General features: G+C 32.2%; 2 protein-coding genes and 1 non-coding gene across 7 annotated transcripts; 1 reads left to right on the top strand and 2 right to left on the bottom strand.

The window, feature by feature from the left end:
* Nucleotides 1–2,749: 2,749 nt before the first annotated feature.
* On the bottom strand, nucleotides 2,750–2,853 carry LOC129888124 (U6 spliceosomal RNA). The gene has a single exon (XR_008766552.1). It is a non-coding gene; the product is annotated as a U6 spliceosomal RNA (small nuclear RNA).
* An 8,784-nt stretch (nucleotides 2,854–11,637) lies between these two features.
* LOC129885068 (uncharacterized) lies at nucleotides 11,638–13,494 on the top strand. The gene is made up of 2 exons (XM_055959286.1): nucleotides 11,638–12,754; nucleotides 12,851–13,494. Exons 1-2 carry the CDS (start codon nucleotides 12,590–12,592, stop codon nucleotides 13,127–13,129), a joined length of 444 nt encoding a protein of 147 aa, XP_055815261.1. The 5' UTR covers nucleotides 11,638–12,589; the 3' UTR covers nucleotides 13,130–13,494.
* Nucleotides 13,495–14,036: 542 nt separating this feature from the next.
* LOC129887555 (uncharacterized) lies at nucleotides 14,037–21,655 on the bottom strand. 5 transcript variants are annotated; one of them, XM_055962695.1, is made up of 9 exons: nucleotides 21,342–21,655; nucleotides 18,177–18,297; nucleotides 17,595–17,756; nucleotides 17,370–17,475; nucleotides 17,009–17,191; nucleotides 16,226–16,385; nucleotides 15,245–15,561; nucleotides 14,850–14,939; nucleotides 14,037–14,387 (listed from the first exon to the last, which is right to left on the bottom strand). In XM_055962695.1, exons 2-9 carry the CDS (start codon nucleotides 18,210–18,212, stop codon nucleotides 14,311–14,313), a joined length of 1,131 nt encoding a protein of 376 aa, XP_055818670.1. In that variant the 5' UTR covers nucleotides 18,213–18,297; nucleotides 21,342–21,655; the 3' UTR covers nucleotides 14,037–14,310. The 5 variants fall into 5 exon arrangements, with proteins under 5 accessions (XP_055818670.1, XP_055818674.1, XP_055818672.1 ...); XM_055962699.1 differs by having other exon boundaries at nucleotides 17,595–17,717; XM_055962697.1 differs by lacking the exon at nucleotides 21,342–21,655 and adding an exon at nucleotides 21,035–21,215.
* Between the last annotated feature and the right edge of the window lie 70 nt (nucleotides 21,656–21,725).

Below are 21,725 nucleotides of genomic sequence, written 5' to 3'. Positions count from 1 at the left end.
TCAGTTTCAAGAGGGTGAAAGACGGGCCTGACCTCTAAATGATAAGAGATATTTTGAGATGACCCTTGGGAAGGAGAGACAACAACGGTTGGAGAACAAATGAGAGTTTTTTCTTTTTAAGATGGAGAAGGAAGAGTGGTATAAATACAAGTTTGCACTTGATCATGAGAGAAAAAAACTTCAATAGTTAGGGTTTTCAAATCAGTTGGAAGAAGAGGTGAGTGAACAGGGGTGGAAGGAGGAGTATTGATTTTATAGGACACTGGAGTTCCGTCATCAGTAGTTGTGATTTTTTCTGAGGATGAAGGAGTATGATACATGATTTTGAGAGATAAATATGAAATATGATAGAGAGAAGATACAACTTAAATTTAGTTCTAGAAGAGAAAAGAAAGAAGTGTTAAGTTAAACGTTGTCTCAGGTCCCTAGGGTAGGCGACGTTTGAGTGATCGGATGTGATAGATGCCTTTTTAGAAAGGGGATGAGTGACACGTGGCAATATCAATGACTCTTACTTATAATTTAAAAGTAATGTTAGGAATGCTAACCTCTGAGTAGAGACTAGGTCCCTCTCGTAAAGTAGGAAGTTAGTTTGCACATATTTTTCCTGCCCTTTTCCCTGCTTCAACTATCTTACCATATGTGTATACTTGCAATGGTATGAGATTGAATTCAATACAATTATATTAACAAGAGTTCGGATACCTATTTTTCAGATCTAGCCACAAGAGGGTTGGGTGCATCTAGTTGAACTAGTCAGCATTTTCATGATCTTAATCAACACCTCCAGACTGAGATTTAGGCTGATCTTGGTCATCTGATTTTGCATCTTAGGAGGGACGAGGTCCTCATTTGTTATCTGCATTATCCTTTCCTTCATCAGAAATTTTTTGAGTTAGGTTTTCATCAATTGGGCCTTCCATAAGACCGTCCCTCTGAATTTGAAGAAGTTCATCGATTTCTGAATCCTCCTCGACTTTGCACTTTCATAGGTCCATACAGATCCATATGAATAAGTTCAAGGGGCCTGGTGGTGTTCACTTCTTTTTCTTATGATTGAATGAGGCTTTTGTATATTTTCCCTTGATACATGTATCACATACTTTGTTATCACCAAATTTTATTTTTGGAAGACCACGAATCAGGTCCCTTGACACAAATTTGTTTAGCAGAGAAGTACTTGCATGTCCAAGCCTTCTATGCCAAATATCAGCACTCTAATCTTGAACTTTGAGACAAGTGAGATTCTCCTTTTGCAGAGTTCAAATCAGCCACATACATATTTTGCACCTTCTTGCACTTAGAATTGCTTCTTGAGAAGACAGATTAGTGATAATGTACTTCTCAGAGGTAAATCTAACCTCATTCCCTTTATCACAGATCTGTGAGACACTTAGCAAGTTGTACTAATACACATCTTTAATAGAGTGTTCCACTGACTTCCCAATTCTTCCAATTCCAAGAATGTATCCCTTTTTGCCATTTTCAAAGGAGACACTACCACTCAATAAAAATACTGCACAGTTACTCTTTGATACCACCAAAGTATATTATACTTTGATGGTATCAAGGAGGAAGAAACAATCCTTCAACGAAGATACTGCTCAATTACTCTTTGATACCATAAGAATATATACACATACTGTAATATACTGTGATGGTATTAGAAAAGGACAAAAAGGGCATACCATTTTAAAATAGAAAAGAGCTATGACATAAATGAAGCATTTAAGAGTAAATATTTTACTTTTTTGGGATATAACTATTCTTTTCCCAAGTTTTTATGCATAATAGTGTATTGACAACTTACATGTTCAAGGATTTTAAGAAAAGTTAAAAACAACACCATAATGCAAAAAAGGGGAAATATACCGTATAATACCCTCTCCCTCCCATTTTATGTATCACCTTTTGTTTTTAGTCCGCGTCAAAAATAATGTCACCTTACCATTTTTATAAAGAATTTAACTTTAAAATTCCCTTGTTACACTTATGAAATGATTTGTAGTCACGCAAATATCTAAGGATTATTTTAACCACAAATTTCAAAAGTTTTTCTCTTTTTTTTAAATATCATGTCAAGTCAAAAGGTACCACATAAAATGAGATAGATGAAGTATAATAATACAGAAGAAAAATGACCAAAAAGATTAATAGATGAATGGGGGTGGTAAAAGAGTCTACCACTACAATCCTCTTCTGCATTGCAACAGAAGTAAACCAAAGAACAGAAATTAAAGAAAAGTCTAAACAAATATCTTTTAAGGACAGGGTTATACATGCTTCGAGCTTTCAAGAATTTTCTATGATTTTTGTGATTTGTACAACAATTTTACAACATACAATTCATTTTCCATACATTTTAACTATAGGGGTGTTTGGTAAGAAGAAAAAGGGTTTTGTTTAAGAAAAAATAGGTGACTTTCTTGCTTATTTTTTGCGGTTCTGGGGGCGCTTGGAGTGGGAAGAAAAAGGAACTTTGTACGTCAATTATGAAACTTATTTTCTCTATTGCCACTAATGAAGTAATTTTCTTGATTTTTAATTAACTTGTTTTTTTTGGCTTTCCACCTGGTGTCTAGTACCCACATTTGATCCCGATTAAATCTGAATTCGCATCAAAAAGTCTCACATTATGGGGTAAAGAGCTCCCTAACAAAGGCGACTCTGTACCCAAGGGGACTCGAACCCGAGACTTTTATTTAAGGATGAAGGAGCACTTACCACTCCACCACAACCCCTGTTGGTAAATAATTTGGTCTATTTTTTTTATTTTTGTGTGTCATCCTTGCGCGGGGGCCATGCTAATCTTCATTGTATTGTTCCAATTTTATCGGATGTCTCCAAAGGAACAATTTGTTTTCTCCTCCATACCAAACACACTTGTAGTGAAACATTTATCATCATTGTTTAGTTGATTGGTACAACAGTTGGTTAGCAGATTTTATCTGGTTGCTAATGTTCTTTATCCAAGATACAAGCTTAATAATATCAAAAGGGATGAAACTAACATATCAAAATGGACCAGGTACTTCTGCTTCTTCATATCTCCCGATTCATCAAAGATGAATTGAATGCTTTCTTCAACACATAGTGTTCGCTTTTTGTATACCCTGTAAGCTTTACAAAGTGATGAATATCCCACGAACCTTCATCACTCTTAGGATCAAATTTTCCAAAATCATCCTTTCCTTTATTCAAAATAAAATATTTGCAACCAAAAATCTCTTAAGTAGCTTAACTTAGGCTCTTGATTGTTCAACAATTCATTAGGAGTTTTATTTAGAATTGACCTAATTAAGACTATGTTGGTGACATAACATGCAGTGTTGACAGCTTCAGTCTAGAAATTCTTTGAAAGATCAGCATCAATTAACATGATTTTAGCAATATCAACTAAGGTTCTGTTCTTCCTTTCAACCATGCCATTTTGTTGAGGAGTTTTAGGAGATGAGAAGTTATGACTTATCCCATGATCTGCATAGAAATTCTCTACTTTTGCATTTTTTGAATTTTGTTTTATGGTCAGACTTGATCCCAACAATTTTATCGTTCAGGTTCATCTGAATCTACTTAGCAAAGATCATCAGGACTTCAAAAGTTTCATCTTTAGACCTTAGAAACATGGTCTAAGTGAATCTTGAGAAGTCATCAACAATAAATAGGATGCATTTCTTTATTCCTCTGCTTTGAACCTTTATAGGTCCACAAAAGTCCATGTGAACTAATTTGAGAGTTCTAGTAGTGTTGACTTGGTCTGTTTGCCTTTGACACATTCATCACAAATTTTATTATCTGCAAATTTAATATTTGGTACACCACGGACCAGGTCCCTTGAAATCAGTTTGTTGAGAAGAGAAGCACTAATATCTCATAAATTAGCACTCACACTTTAGACATGTAAGATCATCCCCAAAAACTGAGTTTAAGTCATCCACGTACATATTCTTGCACTTTTTTTACAGTCAGGACCACATTTTAAGAAAGAAGGTTTGTGACCAATGCTGCAATTCAAAAGAAATCTAACTTCATTTCCTTTGTCACAAAGTACTTCAACCTGCTCACAATACACATCTTCAATAGCGTGTTCAACAGATCTTCATCTTTCCAACACCCTGAATATATTCCTTCTTTGCATTTCCAAAAGAGACACCTCTACCTTGAAATGCCTTAAGTGAGAGAAAGTTTCAGTTTTTTTTCATTCATGTGCTTGGAACATTCATTATCTATGAACCAAAAATGGCTACTTCCCACTACTCTCTCCTACATAGCAAGATCATTTTTTAGTTTTGGAATCCCACTTAAGTTTGAGTTCTCAATAAAAAGATAAGGGTGTAATCAACTGGTTTTTAGTCCAAGCAGACAGTCTGAATTTCATATCTTTAGAAGCAAGACCAGTCTCCCTTCTAAACTTTCTCTTCTATTCAAAATAACTTGGAAAACTTTTACCAATCTTTAATCAGGGTTGACAATCTTTCATAAGATGATCTTTTCTACCACCATGAATACACAACAGATTGTTAAATACAGACACATACTTACTATGAAAATTATATGAAGGATTAATAATTTGACATCCTAGGCCTTTTTCATTATTTTAGAGGGTGCAATCCACTTAAGTGATTTGTTAAGCTCTTCTTTAATCTAGGCCAGGTTCTTCTCTAACTGAGAATTTCTTTCTAGAGACACTGAAAGATTTAGTTTAGACCTCTTCAACCTCTTTTCAAGTTCAAGATTCTACTAGCCTCACTTTTTCCTTTTGAAATAGGCTCATGAGTTCTTTTCAACTTCTCCTTAAGATCTATATTTTTAACACTTACTAAAGTCAATTTTTCTCCAAAATTAGAAAGTTGAGCAATTAAAGTAATTTTTTACTATAAAAGATGTTTAGACTATCACTCAAAGCATCCTTTTCAGTTGTGAGCTCATAGAGTGAGTCAATCAGAACCTTAGTTAGACTTTTTAGTTTTTTCAGTGAATAGTTATTAAGATTTTGCTTAATGTCAAGAAGTGTCACCTCATCATCCTCATCATCGTCTAATTTTCCAATGAGAGCAAAAATTTAGATGAACACATTATCATCATCATCAACATCCATCATTGATGCATCTTCAGAGTGCTTCAATTTATCATATTTACTCGACGAGTCCTCGCAAGCAGCAAGAGCTTGTTTGACAACATAATCGATATCATCTCTTCTCCTGGACTTGTCTAGGACCTGGTCCCTCCATTGGTCCTTGTCACCACTAGTTTTAACATAATTCTTGTATTCACCCTTGTGCATTGGACAATCTCAAATAAAATGACAAGATTTTCCACATTTGGGACAAAGATCATTTTCATTTGAGGACTTGCTTGCATTTTCTCTTCTTATGAAACCTTCATTTCTTCTTATCATTTTATGAAATCTTCGGATAAGATAGCTCATATCTTCATTCCCTTCACTCAACCCTCCTTGAGCGGCTTTGAGGGCCAAGGTATTCTCCTTTTTTGGATCTTTCTGGAAGTGATTATGTTGCTTGTTCAATTCGTGAGTTTGTAGGTTTCTAATCAGCTCATTCATGACGAGAGTTTGCAGATTCCTTGCCTCTGTAATGACATCAACTTTGCTTTTCCAGGATTAGAAAGGATTTCAAGAATCTTTCTTATTTGTTTGCTTGGATGAATCGCCTCACCCAAACAACACAACTCATTTCTGTTGGAGGTGAACATGGTGTGTATTTATTAACTCTTGACAACTACATAAAAAAAATTAGTAATACAATATATTGATTTTGATTTTAAAAAAATAAAATTAGCGTAATTCGTTAAATATTGGGGTATCAAAAGTTAAAGGTTGTGAAATTTGTTAGCGCTATTGACGTTTTGTTTAAAAAAAAAAAAACTAAAATGAATGTGTTTCTTTTAGCTTAGGGCAGTCCATTTTGTGTATTTCACAACATCTCAATTGAATTTTTAGATAATTCTTTTTAAAACTAAAGTAAAGATCGACATTGAATCTTTTATTTAAAGATATAAATCTTAAAATTAATTTTGATCAAAGCATGTTCGATCTCATCCATTATCTTTTGCATGATATACGTACACACCTAATTAATCAATAACAATTTGTATAAATAATAACTATGTTGTTTTGATACATATGAATTATATGTAAACGCTTTATGGATAAAACACCCTAAGTTGACTACATGACCTCTTCTATCCCTGTAATAATTTAAGCATTTCAAAAATTAATATTCCTGAAAAGGTCCAATAAAATTGGTCTTAAGAAGTTTAAATCAATAAAAATATATATTTATAATAGCATTTACCCCCTCAAACATAAGTGATTTTTTTAAAGCTATAACTTTGATAAGAAAACATTTCAATTAAACACCTAAACAGGTGAATACTTGAGTTCGATGACTTAACTGTGATAATTTTAAATATTTGATATATAGAATAATAGATTTATTACAATAATTGGTTGACGGGTACGAATACTAATATAATTAGCACTATACTAATATAATTAACACTAGAATATTGAATGTCGAGAAATTAAATTAACACGTTGCATTATATTATCTTCGATATATCTATATACCATAGGAAAGGAATTTCAAATACTAAAAAAAATTAATGTACAATCTGAAAATAAAAAACAAATTTCAAACATAAAATTTTTAAAAAAAATAATAAAAAATACGGTTCTAAAAAAAACATACCAAATAAATCTGTCAAGTGTCAATGTCTAAATAATCAATTTTAAAAGATAACTACCTAATCTTATCCGTAGAAAAAACCTATTCTCATAACCCACGTATTTGAAAAATATAAACTACCCTTAACTCCATCTCCCACATCTTCTTATCTTCTTATAAGGTTAAAACCTACTATTTTCAGATTGTTCTCGAATCCAACAATTTCTATTGATACCAAAGAGCGTTTAGTGTGTTTATCCTCTTTTCTCCTTATTGTATTTTATAAAGTTTTGTTTTTATTTCATTTTATAATTTTGTTGATCCTATAACAGAGGTTTTGCTTTCTATGAATATTGGATAGAATAAATTTGACAAGAAGAAAGTCGACATTTTCTTCAATATCCTGCCGCTTTTAAAAGATGAGGTGAGTCTTAGTGTTTGTAAATACTTTTGATCGTGTATCAAATTTAATTGATATTTTATAGCCTTTTTTTTTCTTCAAAAAACAAATTGTAAAAATTGACTTGGTAATATTTTGTTATGCCCCTTCTTTTGTATTTTTGTGGTCCAATTAACATGATGTTATAAATAAATTTTGGTGGATTAGTAGTCAACTTAATTAACTTGGATCAAGATAAAATAATAATATAACTTCAGATTTATATATTAATAAACTATTTCATTATCAAATTTTTCTGTGTTATATTGCATATCGACCTTCAAATAGTATTATTGGGGAAGCGGAATGGAATGAGAATAATTAATGTTATTTATGTTCTCCTATTCTTTTGATAAAGAGAAGATGATTATCTATTCACTAAATTAGTCATTTCTATTTTGATTAGGGGGATTTTAGGTTATCCTAACTTCTTACCTTAATTTTTATTGTAATTCAATGCATATATTCGGAATTTCACATAAATACATTCAAAGAAATCATATGGTAAGTTCTCTTATTTTATAATTCGTTTATTCTAATGCAAATCATATTTATCCAGAAAATTATAGCATGTCATAATTTAATTTAATTTTATTTACAAACTCATGGCTCTCACTCCCATTAGAATTCTCTTTAGGTAGGGATGCAATATTTTTAATTTTTTTATATGTACTTTTTATGCTATATATCTATAAAAAAAAAATTAATGGATATGTGAAGGAAACAAGATATTCTAGGTTAGGCTTCTTTCTTTTAACTATTCCTCATTCAATGATATATATATTTTATAATAGGAGCTAATCTCAAGGATATTTTTCATAAAATAAATGTTGCTTGAACAGAATAAAAATCTACCCTCAAAGCAATGTAAAAATTTTAATTTGTTAGAGTGAAATCTAGTTCAACATTTTTTAAATTTTTTTGCAAATTTTTGAGGATAAATTATATTATCGTAACCTCACCAAAGTTAAAGACCAAATGTGTTGGTGGAATTGTTATCAGTCATTCAAATACAAATACGTATTACTACATATTATTTTGGGGCCTTGCATGCTTATTATATAAAGGTAATTTACTTTTTAATATTTTTTAAAAAAAAATTAAAAATCAGATTTTGATAAAGTAATAAATTAAAAATGTTGATTGGATATTTATCACTAATTAAAAAAATAATAGAAGAAGAAGATACATGTGAGGAGGTTGAACACTGCATATATTTTTGGTTAATATCATTGCAATCACTATATGACAAATTCGAATTACATTTCATGTTGGTAAATCAATTTAAATAAACCTGATCAGTGAGAGTTTCTTTATTCTTAAACTTTGTATCAATTAAATGGTGTCATATATAAATTAATAATTAATAATAAAATAAAAATTTTACTACTATATCATCCTTAATTATTATAAGTCATCGTATTCATTAGAAAATAAATAATAATACTTAATAAGAAAAATATGTATATAATGATAAATTATCTCTTATATATTAATTAAATATGTGAATAAATTTGTTTAGTATAGTACACCAACAAAAGTGATTGGAGGAGTATATTTGTATGAATGTCATCATGGAACACCCCCCACCCCACCCCACCCCACCCCCACCCAACCAATTATTATCAAAATCAATAAGTTTCGCCTAATTTAAATTTTAAATTAATACATTGGAATTTTACTTTAAACTTATGAAAATAAAGCGTACATAATCGTTCTACAACAATGGCGAAAGCCTTCTAAGACTGAAAAATCCACACTTAATTAAATTGAAATTCATACAAATTTCAGATAAGATCCCGTAAGCTCAAAAAATCCATTTCATCATTTTATTTACTGTACATAGAGATTATATTTTAAATATTTCAATTTCATACTTTTATCTTAATCAATTCAAAATTTTGAATTTTGGTTTAACAACAAATATTTTATCTTGAAATGATTAAAAAAAATTAATTGAAAAATTAAAGTTTAAAATTTGAATTTAATACTAAACAGTTTTTGAGATGGTTAGAACTTCTCCACTTTTTCTTGATTGTAAGAGTTTTAAAATTTAAATATACAATTTTTAAAAAGAGTTCAAAATCAAACTACAAGATAAAAATAATATTGAAATATAAAGATTTAAAATTTTAAATTTAATACTTATAATTTTTTGAAAATGATTACAACTTTTTCACTTTATCGTAATTTTAGAACTTTTAAACTTCAAGACATTTTTTTAAAAAAAGAGAGTTATTCTACTCAAATATCAATAAAGATAAAATTAAATTTAGGACTTTAACATGTTTTAGAAATCAAGCAAGTTATACATACAAGATTATTATAACCAAAGAGTCATTTCAAAATATAAAATCAACGTGGTCTTAGAATCTTATTCAAATATAAATAAAATTATCAAATTTTCATTTTAAGTTTTTATTAATATTTTTAAATCGAAAATTTTCAAATTAAATTTATCAAACCACTACAACTCAATTCATCATGTTGTTGTTGTTGTTGTTGTTCTTATTATTTTTATTTTATTATTATTATTATTATTATTATTATTATTATTATTATTATTTTATTTTGATTATTATTATTGTTGTTGTTGTTGTTGTTGTTGTCGTTGTTGTTGTTGTTGTTGTTGTTATTGTTGTTGTTGTTGTTGTTATTATTCTTATTGTTGTTGTTGTTGTTATTCTTCTTCTTATTATTATTATTATGGAGACAATGTTAATTCGATATTTGAATTTTAAATTGAGGGAATTACAACGTGGAGAGTCGAACACTCATCAACAAGGTGGAAGTTCAGGTAGTCAACAAATTGAGAGTGATTAATTAGTTTGAAAATCTATATTTAAAAAAGTAAAATATATTTAGATCCAAACAAAATTTATTTATTTTCAGTTACAAAGAAAAAAAAGGATTTTTCCTAAATTAAACTACCCAAAGCCCACATTAACCCCTGTTGTGCATGTTCTCTTTTTCATATCTGCACATACTCACCATAAGTGCACGCCCCCACTCTCTATATTTTCAAATACGCAAGTATATATACATGGGCTCACAAGCACATTTTATCTAATTAATAAAATAAAATAATTGATTCACTATTTATATTTAATTAATTACAATAATAAATATAAAATGCATGATTGCATATATCAATTTTATGTTTATATTTGTATTTAATATTAAATTTATTATTACTCACTCTATTTTAATGTATTTTTTCTATTATAATTTTAGTTGAATTTTAAAAAGTAAAAAATATTTTTGAATCTTTTAATTTTGAATAAAACATATGTAAAATGTACAAAATGTCCTTTAATCTTATGATATTAATCATTTCATGTGAAAAATTAGAATTAAAAGCTTGCTAACAAGGAAATAATATTATTCTATTTAAACAAAATAAAAGAAATAGTAGGACAAGCATGTAAAAACATATGAAGTATTTGTTTTTTTTTAATCAAGATAAAATAATCAAAAAAATTAATATTATCCTTACTAAAATTTCAACATTATATATATTAAACTATAGGCGTAGCTGACTAAGAAATAATATATTAATATTATAAAAATTAAGTTGTATATTTATAATATTAATTTAATGTGCTCAAATAAATAAGTTAACGATTTGTATCATTATTTTTAAAATAAACATAACTCAATGCATGATAAATCTTATTGGTTATTTTTGATTAAAAAAATTTATAACATCTTAAAATATCTGTGCAACACGCGGGTACATATACTAGTATAGAAGAGGTGAAAAAACATACGTGTTAACACCACAAAATTCAACAATTTTAAGTTTTAAAAAATAAAATTTAAAAATATTTTAAATCTGTATTTTGCAATAATAATTTTGATAACAATGAATTTGAAATGCAAATCAGTTGTTTGGTTGTGAGTGCTCCGAAATATTTCCACAATATTTTCTTAAGTATATTTATTCCAATTTTAAAATATAAAAAAAATTAAAAAAATTATGTAGATATATAGAGAAAGATTTAGTAAAAGAATAAATACCTTCTCCAACTCCAATTCATATCCCTTATTTGAGATGAGATGGAAGCATAAATGGTTTCCATCAACAGCAAAGTATTCAAACTGTAAATTTTTTATTTATTTATTTTTATTCAAATTGTAAGTTTATCATTTTCTCCAATGTCTTTTTCTTTTGAATCTCTCCCTCCCTCTATACATTATAATTTGACTGTGTAGTGTCTCTTTTTTGGTCGTAAATTGCTCATTCCTATTCACTGTTTGTGTAGTACATCAAAGTCCTTGTTGCTGTTGGACCTTTATATGTCTAATATTATTTTAGTCCTTCTAATTAAACCCCTTTTACTTATAATTACCCTCTTCCATTGTTGTTAAGAGACTAAACACCTTGTATTTCCCAAAACATTTAATTTCCGGGCTGACAAAATGGTTTTAAAAAAAACAATTTTTATCCATCTCACTGTGATTTTAAACTATAATGTTTGATTTGTATATGCAAGCATGTATCCTATACAACATTCACTTGTATTTTTTTCTTATTGAATAAGAGAGTTGCAGTTGAAGAGAATAAAGTGGATAGACTTTCAGATCTTCGTGTTAATGTCATAAACAGGAATGAGTATCAAGAGTACGTCGATCTTGATGATGCTGCAAGAATGAGTATCTTGTCTAGTAAATGGAGATACATTTGGATCTATGACTACTTCTGTAGAAAGAGAAATCAATCAGGAATAATACATGTAATCAACCAAATTCTGTCACTCCATTCATGTGGAGAACCTATTAAGACATTTTTCCTTGACATTTTACCAATACGTTTCTCCGACCACTCTGTTCTTGATCAATGGATATTGTTCTTGTCAAAAAATGGCCTTTTGGAACCCACCCTTAAGAAAAACAACACTCACCCTTAAGAAAAACAACAATCTCAATGCTCCATATAAATTGCCCTTGTGCATATATGGCCTTGAATTACTACAACATTTGTGTCTCTCCAACTCTATTTTCATACCACCTAGTTGCAATTTCAGAGGTTTCCCCAGGCTGGAGAATATTTCACTTACTGATGTCATCTTTGATTTAGAGTCCTGTTTCGTCCTCTGCTTACCCATCCTCAAGAAGCTGTCGTTTGTAAGATGCAGAGGTCTTTATCGCTTAAATATACATGCCCCTCAACTTGTAAGTTTCGCCATGTCTGGCAAAGGCAGTGGCACCTTTAACTTGCATAGTATCCTCTACTGCCAGAACCTGGATGAACTTACATATTACCCACAAGAAGAAGTTGAGGTGATTAACATACCAAAGCTTCCCATTGTCTGCCCCAAAAATGAGACACTTCGTTTTTTGACCGATACTCTCTCAAGGTAATATGCAAATCTTGTTTTTTCGCGTTCAGAATGCATGATGTAAGTATAAATATTCTGCTTTGGGAGAGTAGAAATTTTTGATTAACTTATTTGCCGCGTATATGTCTAATTTTGGGCATCTGGAAATTGTTGCAAAGTGGCTCCTGACAAGCTTTAGAACCTTGAACATGCTCCATTTGTGTGACTTGAATCTTAATAACAAAGGGCAAATGTGTTCCCTTGTATACTTGCTTACAAGTCCAAATCTGAGGTCGTTGTGTACTGTGGTGAGTTGTTGAATTCATGATTATTATTCCTGAGCCGTGTGCTCAAATGATGTGTTACTAATCTATACTGTATTATATACGTTTTTGTTCTTTTAGATTGATTGTACGAAGAGCAGTGGAATGAAAGCAAGTCTTTTGGAGATAGAGCGCTGCAAGAATATTAAACAACTTAATAACCTTGAAATTTTGCGTTTAAGACAATTCCAGGGTTCATTGGAGGAAATTTGGTTTGTGATGTCTGTTCTCGCCTCTACACCGTTGCTCAAGAAAATAATCGTTTCATTCCATAGAGGAGTCGATGAAGCGAAAGCCTGGAGGATTTACCAGTGGTTGATGTGCTTGACGATTCTGCCTGGATCACCTCATAATATGTGAACCACTGGAAAAATATCAAGTCAGATTATATGGATGCTGTAAAAGATTAAAATCATGACATATCCCCCTTGTGTTTTCTTTACTTTTCATCATCTTAATTAAGTACCTTTACCTTCTATCTGTTGCATATTACAATGACATTTATATTTTGTTAGAGATTTATAAGCTCATCAAATCTGGACTATCAGTTCGTTACATATTGACAATTATGGTGTGTGGTAAGATGGTTGGAATCTCTCCAAGATGTTGTGGATTGGAAACACGGGAATGAAAAACTTTTTGGTAGGGGGTGTTTTACCCCCTTAGTGCAACAGAAGTAAACCAAAGAACAAAAATTAAAGAAAAGTCTAAACAATAATAGCCTCAAGGAGAGGATATACCTTTACTGGTAAAATATCCTTAAGGACAATGTTATACATACCTCAAGCTTTCAAGAATTTCCTGTTGTTTTCGTGATTTGTATTTTCCATACTTTTTGATTGTAGGGTGCATTTGGTATGAAGGAAAATGTTTTGTTAAAAAAAAAGTGTTTTTCTTGCTTATTTTTTGATGTTTGACAAGTGTACTAAAAATATTGTCCAAAATATATGTATATGTAATTTAGGAAAATACTATAGGGGTGGAGGTGGCATGGGGAGGAGAGGGTGCGGTTTTGGGAGCACTGTGGGTGGGAGGAAACAATGAGCTTCATATGTCAATTATGAAGCTTGTTCTCTATTCCCACTAATGAAGTGATCTTCTTGACTTTTAAGTAACTTATTTTCTCCTCCATACCAAACACACTTGTAGTGAAACTTGTTTTATCTGATTGCTAATGTTCCATTTCCAAGATACAAGCTTAATAATATCAAAAGGAATGAAACTAAACATATCCTGACTTGCTTCTACAAATGAGGAGTCGCGCAAGCAAGGGAAGTGAAATCTATTAGAATAGAAAATAGTGTAATTCGATCAGTATAAAATAGTGTAACTCGATCAGTATAAGATTAAAGCGCGGTAACTTTGCCTTTCCAACTTCGTATAAAGTAGAAGGGTAAGTCATGGGCACCAGAAAAGTTGGGTTAATAACTACACAGACATACCTACCACAGGTAAATCGATGTTCTTAGCTGATCAGATCATTTTACACCAAACTCCTTATTCTGGCTATGGAATTAAGCATGTGTTCGTGTCAACTTAAACTAGGACTTCTCTTCATCCGATTGAGGGCATGCTGCAGGCCCTGAAGCAGCGTCAACATCAACAAAGAACTCCTCAACTAAAACAAAGCCAAACCAAAGAGCATGAGAATGATTAGTTCATACTCAAACCAAAGCATAAAAAGTTTAGCTAGAGTCATGTCATCTTTAAGCAACTTATTCATGATCACCAGACAGGTAAATTTTCTAGACACGCCCTTGCTTCCGGATGATAACATTATTTTCTTGTAATAAACGTTCATACCCTTGTTGAACGTGTAAGTTTAATATGAAAATACAAAAACTATTTTTTTTAAGGCCAGGGAGCAATCATATATCAAAGTCGGATTGCTTACAAGATTTCAAAGTAAAAGAAAATGAATATCGACTATAAGAAGACCCCAGCGGTCAAATCCATCTAAATAATTTCAGAAAAAGCACATAGATGTAGAGATACTTAAAGCTAATGCATTTTTGAACTTCTCAATCTGTTTCTGATTCAAAGCATAAGACTACACGGGTAAGAAAGTAGTAATTCTCACCTATATCTTCTTGTTCTGGAGAATCAAGCAGAATATCTGAATCGGAAGGCAAAAATGGGGAACCAGGATAGTTTCCTAGAGATCCTAAATCTGCAATGAGTATTGGAGCAAAAATTCAATTAATCAGGCCAAAGAGGGAAGAAAAACATGAGACAATCATGCATTTATGAGAACCAGAAAATGCTAAGGCCTAAGAGCAGGAAAGAAATCCTCAGGTTCAGAACTTTATGCAGCCAATACAATTATCAAAGAAGTTCAAAGAGCAATGCTTAAAACCATTAGAAAGAAATAATATTACTTAGGTGCAGACAACCTCATTGAAAATGATGTCAAATTTTGCTTTCCCGGAGTTGTGATATTAATAAAGTTTTTGAATTATATATGAGGTAAGTTACCTCCCAAGTTTGACAAGTCTGCTGTTAGATCCGAAAGATTGAAATCCCAAGGAATCTGATCCAAGGATCTCAGCAAATCTCTAGAATTACCAACTCCGTTATCTGGCGGAAGTTGCAATCCTACTGAACTTGCTACATCAGATGGGAACGAAGAGTCAAGCGCTGATGTGTCAATTCCCATCCCTGAAATATCTGAAGCAGTGAAGGGGAAGTGGCCACTGGAAGCTACTGATGCAGGACTTACAGGCATATCAGACATGGCATTGCTAGGTGGAACAGCTGGTGCTACATCGGATGCACTCGTTTCTACCACCATACTGTCAACAAATAGGAAAATGTAAAGTGCCATTTGCTATACTATTTTTTTTAAAAGAATACTATAGAAATAACTTTTCATCATTTTAAGCCCATATTCATCTTTGAATAGAAAAATTGAACTTCAAGGAAACTAATAAACTAGACATGGGCAACCAATGCCGACATCCAAAATTTTCACCAAGGGGATTCAAAACACACGAAGAACCAAAGGGTTATCAACATTTACTATATATACATAAAGAATAAATTTTGATCTTGTATATATGGTGTAATGTTTCTCCGAGTGGGTTTAGATGAACCCCTTGAGGTACCCTAGCACCACCCCTGTGGGCAATAACAAAACACAAACACGAGGGATTGAGCAGAGAATCTCTTTCACCAACCTCACTGATGGATAATCCCATTGAACTTTCAGTGCTACTTGAACAATGAAAAGTGGCTAGATTTCTCACCAAATTCTATGAAGCATGAAATATATGTACTTGTAATGGAGTAAATTTAAACTCGAGATCTTTGAACGCATAAAAGTATAAGATGGTGAGTAAATAAGGAAAAACATGAATCCTAATAGGGAACACAGGCAAATGGGAAAGTGTTTATGGATTTTAAGAGTTCTAGTCTATTTAAAATGGAGTTTAAAGCTTATAAAAAATGGATTCTCACTCATTTCCAGAATTCATTTGCATTGGATGATAGTTGCTTGGTGCAGGAACACCATTAACCACATGGCAACTGGACATGCCCATCGGATCAAAATGAGGTTGACCTGCAGCCGGATGTGGAGGTTGTTGTAGGACGGGGTATCCCATGGGTAAGTTGTTGACTGCACTGAAAACAAGAGGCAATCAACAATAATAAAAATAAAGCTTACAAGAATATTGTTCAATAGCTCTGTAGATAACACTAAGCTCATGCTCTCTTAGATTAGCTTAAGTCCACTTTGAAAGGCTGTGATTGTTTAATGTTGTTCCAGAAAGGAAGAAGGATGAAAGGGAAGGAGTACAATAACTTCTATTGTATTAACTCGGTATGCTTCCTCTCATGGGATGCCCCCATTTGGTTCTCCAAGAAAGCAGTATTATCCAAATTAAGTCATAAGAGTGAATGATACAAACTAAATAGGGAACTCAACTGAAGGCCTCTAACATGGACAGCCAGCAAAATTAGTTTTTTTTCATGATATACAGTTGAACAATGTTAACAGGAAGCTCTTTCAAGAAATAGTTTAATCTGCCCAGGAAACACAAGTATGACTTCTGTAGATTAATATAGTTTAAGCTTATGAAAGAGAATAAAAAAGCACATGCCATAGCTGAAGCAGACCCTACACTCCTGTGGGAAAGGGGTGATGGTCCTCAGTCTTTTCAGAAAATGAAACGGGGGAAAGATGAAGACAAAAAAAAAAGACTATAAAATTGAAATGATAGTAACAATAAGTAAAATTACCTGGCATGGAATTTATCCCATTCTGCATTGGAGTCAATGGAACCTTCAGAGGCACAGGATATTTCATCAGATGATATTGGTGCTCAAGCAAATGATTGAACAAGATGATTTGTTTCTTCAGTTTAAGCCTAATGTAGTAGGCCCGAAAGAAATCTGCATTTTCCTCTTCCAGTTTTTGCCAAACTGTATTCAGTATGAAAAGGTTTAAGAGACTGAGAACTGACAAATTACAGCCAAAGTGAGACTGAGAACTGACAAATTACAGCCAAAGTAATGATAAATATGAGATAACATATTTCATTCAAGCAGCAAATGCATAAAACATTACAATCACCAACAATTTCATTTTTGATATACATACCAAGAGTTGTAAATCCGGGATCTATCCTTGCACGATTAAGAAGTGTTTTAACCACTTCATCCTTATTCATATACAACTGTAAGCAACGTTCAATCAAGTTTTGGACCTACATCACCATTTATGTCATAATATAGTTAAAGAACAAGGTGTGACAGAGAACAGGAAACTTCCCCTACACACACACACTTGTATGAAAGTATGTGTCTGAAAAAAGAACTATCTTACTAGCTCAATATCTTCACGTGAAACTTTCCGGTTGTCATTGCCTGATGCAGAAACTGAACCTGAATCTGCTACAGGTGTATCCGTTGTATTGTTCTTCTGGTCACTTTGGGCCTCATGAGAAGCCTGAGTTGAAGATTGTTTCTCAGTTGTGTTTTGTAGATCCTGAAGTTCTTACAATCAACAGTTAAAGAAAAAGAAGTTCCATATCTGAACAAGAAGTTACAACTTAGCAAAAGAATTCCATAGCAAAAATGAATATCTAAACTTATCAGGTTTCAGAATTTTAATCATATGAATACATTATTTGCGGACTCTATAAGAAGAGAACGTTGATAAATAGTTAACTATTACAGGTAAAGAGGAACAACGTAATTACAGAACGGAGATTACTCAGCTTTATATCTTACCACAAGTGTAAGCAGCGAGTTAATGCCATAATTTGCACTGAGAAACTTTTCCAAAAAACTAAAGAAAAATAGATAGCATTGCCAAAAAAGTGAAATTCCATAAATCAAACCAGAAAAAGACATGAAGGACCTGAACATATCTAAAGGAAGCCTAGTAAGATATAAACACAAGTACCTGTGTGGTCTTCATTTTAGCTAACTGCAAGCACATTAAATCTCTCCCTGAAGCTCCAATATGCCATGGTTATAACTTGTATTACTACTTTTGAGATCTCTCAATACAGAGAAAAAATCACCTGAGAATAAAATGGACGAAAGATTTAAAAAGAATTACAAGTCCACAAACTTTGTAAAATAAAATATATCACACTTCAGCATTAAATTTCAGGATTAAAAAAGCAAACATCATTTTTTAGTGCAATGCACTCATATCTCTTTGGACCATGTATTAAGATGAAATTGAAACAATGTCTTTCCACTTCTGAGGAGCATAGCTGATCTACTCTAATTAATGAACTCCATTTTTTGATAAAGTCAAGATTTTTGCACTGAATATCACACCAAGATACTGTCATCATGTTTCCAAGGATCCACTGACCCATCTATGCAAAAAAAGAAGGTTCCCTTTTCACCAAAAATATCAATGAAACAAAAGATCTGGTTTGACTTTCTGTCCTGTTTTCCTACACCTTCAAAAGTTCTATTTCTTTATTTACACTCAAATTGGCCAAAACGCGCAAGAGGAGCTGCTCGTCTTCCCACAAAAGATGGATTTTTCAGTATCCCACATTGACTTCCATGTGGTCCTCCAATCACCTCCATTGAGCAGGTAATTATAGTATGAATTCATAAAAAACAATTGCTGCTTACACATTTCCATAATATTGTATTTTTCCTTACAAAAAATAAATCATATTTTGTCATTTTCCCAAAACACATATAGGCTATATCACTATACATTCTTCTGAAGGAAACTATCCACTTCATCCCACTCCAATCTTGAATAGATCTCCGAAAATAATGCTACCCCACATGCTTGTCCTTCATCGCTCCCAAGCATTTAAGGTTTCCTGGCATGCTTTACAAAAAAAAGTTGGGGAATTCTTCCTTCAAGGGTACCATGCCCTCAACTGTGATTCTTTACTGTGAACCAACTGAATCCTGAGAACTCCTTCACTCCCCTCATGGTTCCCTCTCCACATGCATATCATACCGTCAACTGTAATTCTTTACTGTGAACCAAATGAATATTGAGAACTCCTTCACTCCCCTCATGGTTCCCTCTCCACATGCATATGCGGCTATAACATTATCAAGGAAATTACTCATGCTCATTAAGTCTTTTATCTTTATTATGACAAAGTCATAACACCATAAAGTAATTGTTTTGGTCTATTCCATAGGTACATACCCATATGTTTCTCTTTTTCACAATTTTGATTTACAACTCACTGCCTACATTTGTAATTACGATTTAGGACAAAGGAAGAAGCCGATTCAAGTGAATTTGAATTTAACTTTCTAATCCACTATCATGTCCCACATTAGTTCAGTTTTTTTTATCATCAGGCTAAGGATATCTCTCCTGTTTTGTCCTCACTCTTCTTTCCATCAGCTTTGGATGGAAATATGGTCATGTCATCTTTTTTCCCTTTGATATTCTCATCTCTTCTTTGATTTTCTCTACATCCTATTTTTTCACATTTCAATTGATCTATCCTCATTATTTTCACAGAGAGAAAAACAAACTTACTGTACAACATAATTAGGGCGGTCATACTAAATCTTCTACAGTCAAGATCAAACAATGCAACATATTCTAACTAGTAGAACTTGCATGATTCTCTTATCCAAATGGAAAATTCCCTTCTCTTTCATCACATCTGTCTTCTCACCTAGAAGCCTAATTCTGTCCTATCTCTTTGCTACAGTGAGCACTTTAGTTTGGATTAAAGTGGCATCTAATATGTGCTACCAGAGACAATGAACAATTACTTTTTTGATCCCCAAGGCATCATAACAAGATGAAATATTGAATCTACAAAGGATCAAAAAAACAACCTGTATCAGAAGAGCATGGTGTCACAAAGGAGCTTGAATGGATATTAGAAGAAGTCAGAACAATGAATATGATGGAAGGGACATTGTGAAAAAGGAGACGATTCAGGGTAGGATATCCACTATTTTGTGGTGACTCAGATCATTAGCAACCCAAGCATGCATGATAGAGTTGAGAAATGCTTTGTCTGCACTAAAGTGTTATTGATCTTGTATACAAGAACTAAAGCATTATTTCGACAGGTGCCCACAACTGAAAAAGGAGGACCTTTCATGAAGACAAAGTTCAAAAGGGGGAAATGATAAGGAAATCAGTTATTTATAGAAGAAGGTGCATAAGCATTAGGAACAATTTCAAAGTGCAATCTGTTATTCAACATAGTAGAGTTGGATGAGTATACTTGATAACTTTGCAACCTGTCTATCCAGATGCTCTACTGATTTATTGACTAAATTGTCTCCTATTAATGAAGTCCTAAACTAATTTCTCAACATGCGATGGGATTAGGATGGATTATTGAATGCCAAACCAAAGATAGTTTTCAGCCTCAATCTGGGAACTCAAATGTGCATTTCTCTAAAGGCCCCATTGCCTTTACTTACAAGTTACATTCTGCCACGAATCTAAAAGAATAAGCCAGCAGCCACTGGATACAGATAGGAGACCTCTCTGGCCCTGTAGGGCGATCAAGTGCTGGACTACTGGCAGAACTAAACTTCTGAAAATGAAAAGGATCTAATTGAAAGAAAACTATCAAGAGATTAGCTTATTTGAATGAGCAGAACGCTCCAAATAAGATTAAGTCTTTTCAACAAAAGCCAACACTTCGAAAGAAAACTCACAAAAATTCTGTACTATGCTGAACTGCAGAAAATACTCTTACTGCAAGATCCACATAAGAAATCAAGACAACCATCCCCATTTCAGAGAAGAAATCAACAAAAGTTATGAATTAGAAAAGATCAGATATCTACATTGCAAGAGGCTAATGTATCACATCACAATACATAGAAGCAGAAACTCTAAAAGATCTCCAGATAGTTGTACAAAGACTACTACTGCAATCAAGATTGTAGTACAAATAATAAAAATTCCCATAAATACAGCAACCCCATCTGACAAATCTCCACACCAAAGATTGCATTTTTTTTAAAAACTAAAATTGACCCAATTCTTGAAATAAAAAAAATGCAAATAAGAAAATACCCAAAAAACAAAACAACAAAAAAATAAAGTCTTTGTATAAAAGATAAAAAAAAAGATAGAGAAAATATGACGAACCTGCAGTTCCCAGCAAACTAAAATGACAATAAAAGAGAATTCTTGAAGTGGGATAAATACTTTAATTAGGAAAATTAAAAGAAATTAAAGTTGGAAATTTGGCCATAATAAAGAAGAAGCAGCAGAAGAGGAGGAGATTGGGACAAAGAAAAAAATGTTTTTTTTTCTTTTCTTTTCTTTTTTTGTGGGATGATTATTGGTCCTTTTCTGTTCAACAAGTAAGGTGTTGCTGTTACTGTAGCTGGCAAACCAAATAATGAGAAACTGGAAAGTTCATACTACCGCCAAACCATAGTTTAACATAACTAATTATTTGAAATATTATATTTTATTCTAATCATCTATGGATGTGGTGGGATGGTAACTAAAGTTGGAAGGGAAATA

Source organism: Solanum dulcamara, chromosome 4 (assembly GCF_947179165.1).
Source record: "Solanum dulcamara chromosome 4, daSolDulc1.2, whole genome shotgun sequence".
NCBI lineage: Eukaryota > Viridiplantae > Streptophyta > Magnoliopsida > Solanales > Solanaceae > Solanum > Solanum dulcamara.
This window is presented reverse-complemented; position numbering and strand designations above follow the sequence as displayed.

Coding starts and splice junctions, on each gene's coding strand:
- LOC129885068 (XM_055959286.1), top strand. CDS start 12,590: ATGTCTAATTTTGGGCATCTGGAAATTGTTGCAAAGTGGCTCCTGACA. Junction 12,755..12,850: donor TGAGGTCGTTGTGTACTGTG/GTGAGTTGTTGA, acceptor TTGTTCTTTTAG/ATTGATTGTACGAAGAGCAG.
- LOC129887555 (XM_055962695.1), bottom strand. CDS start 18,212: ATGTGCTTGCAGTTAGCTAAAATGAAGACCACACAG. Junction 14,940..15,244: donor AGACTTGTCAAACTTGGGAG/GTAACTTACCTC, acceptor TACTCATTGCAG/ATTTAGGATCTCTAGGAAAC. Junction 14,388..14,849: donor TCCAGAACAAGAAGATATAG/GTGAGAATTACT, acceptor GCTTTGTTTTAG/TTGAGGAGTTCTTTGTTGAT.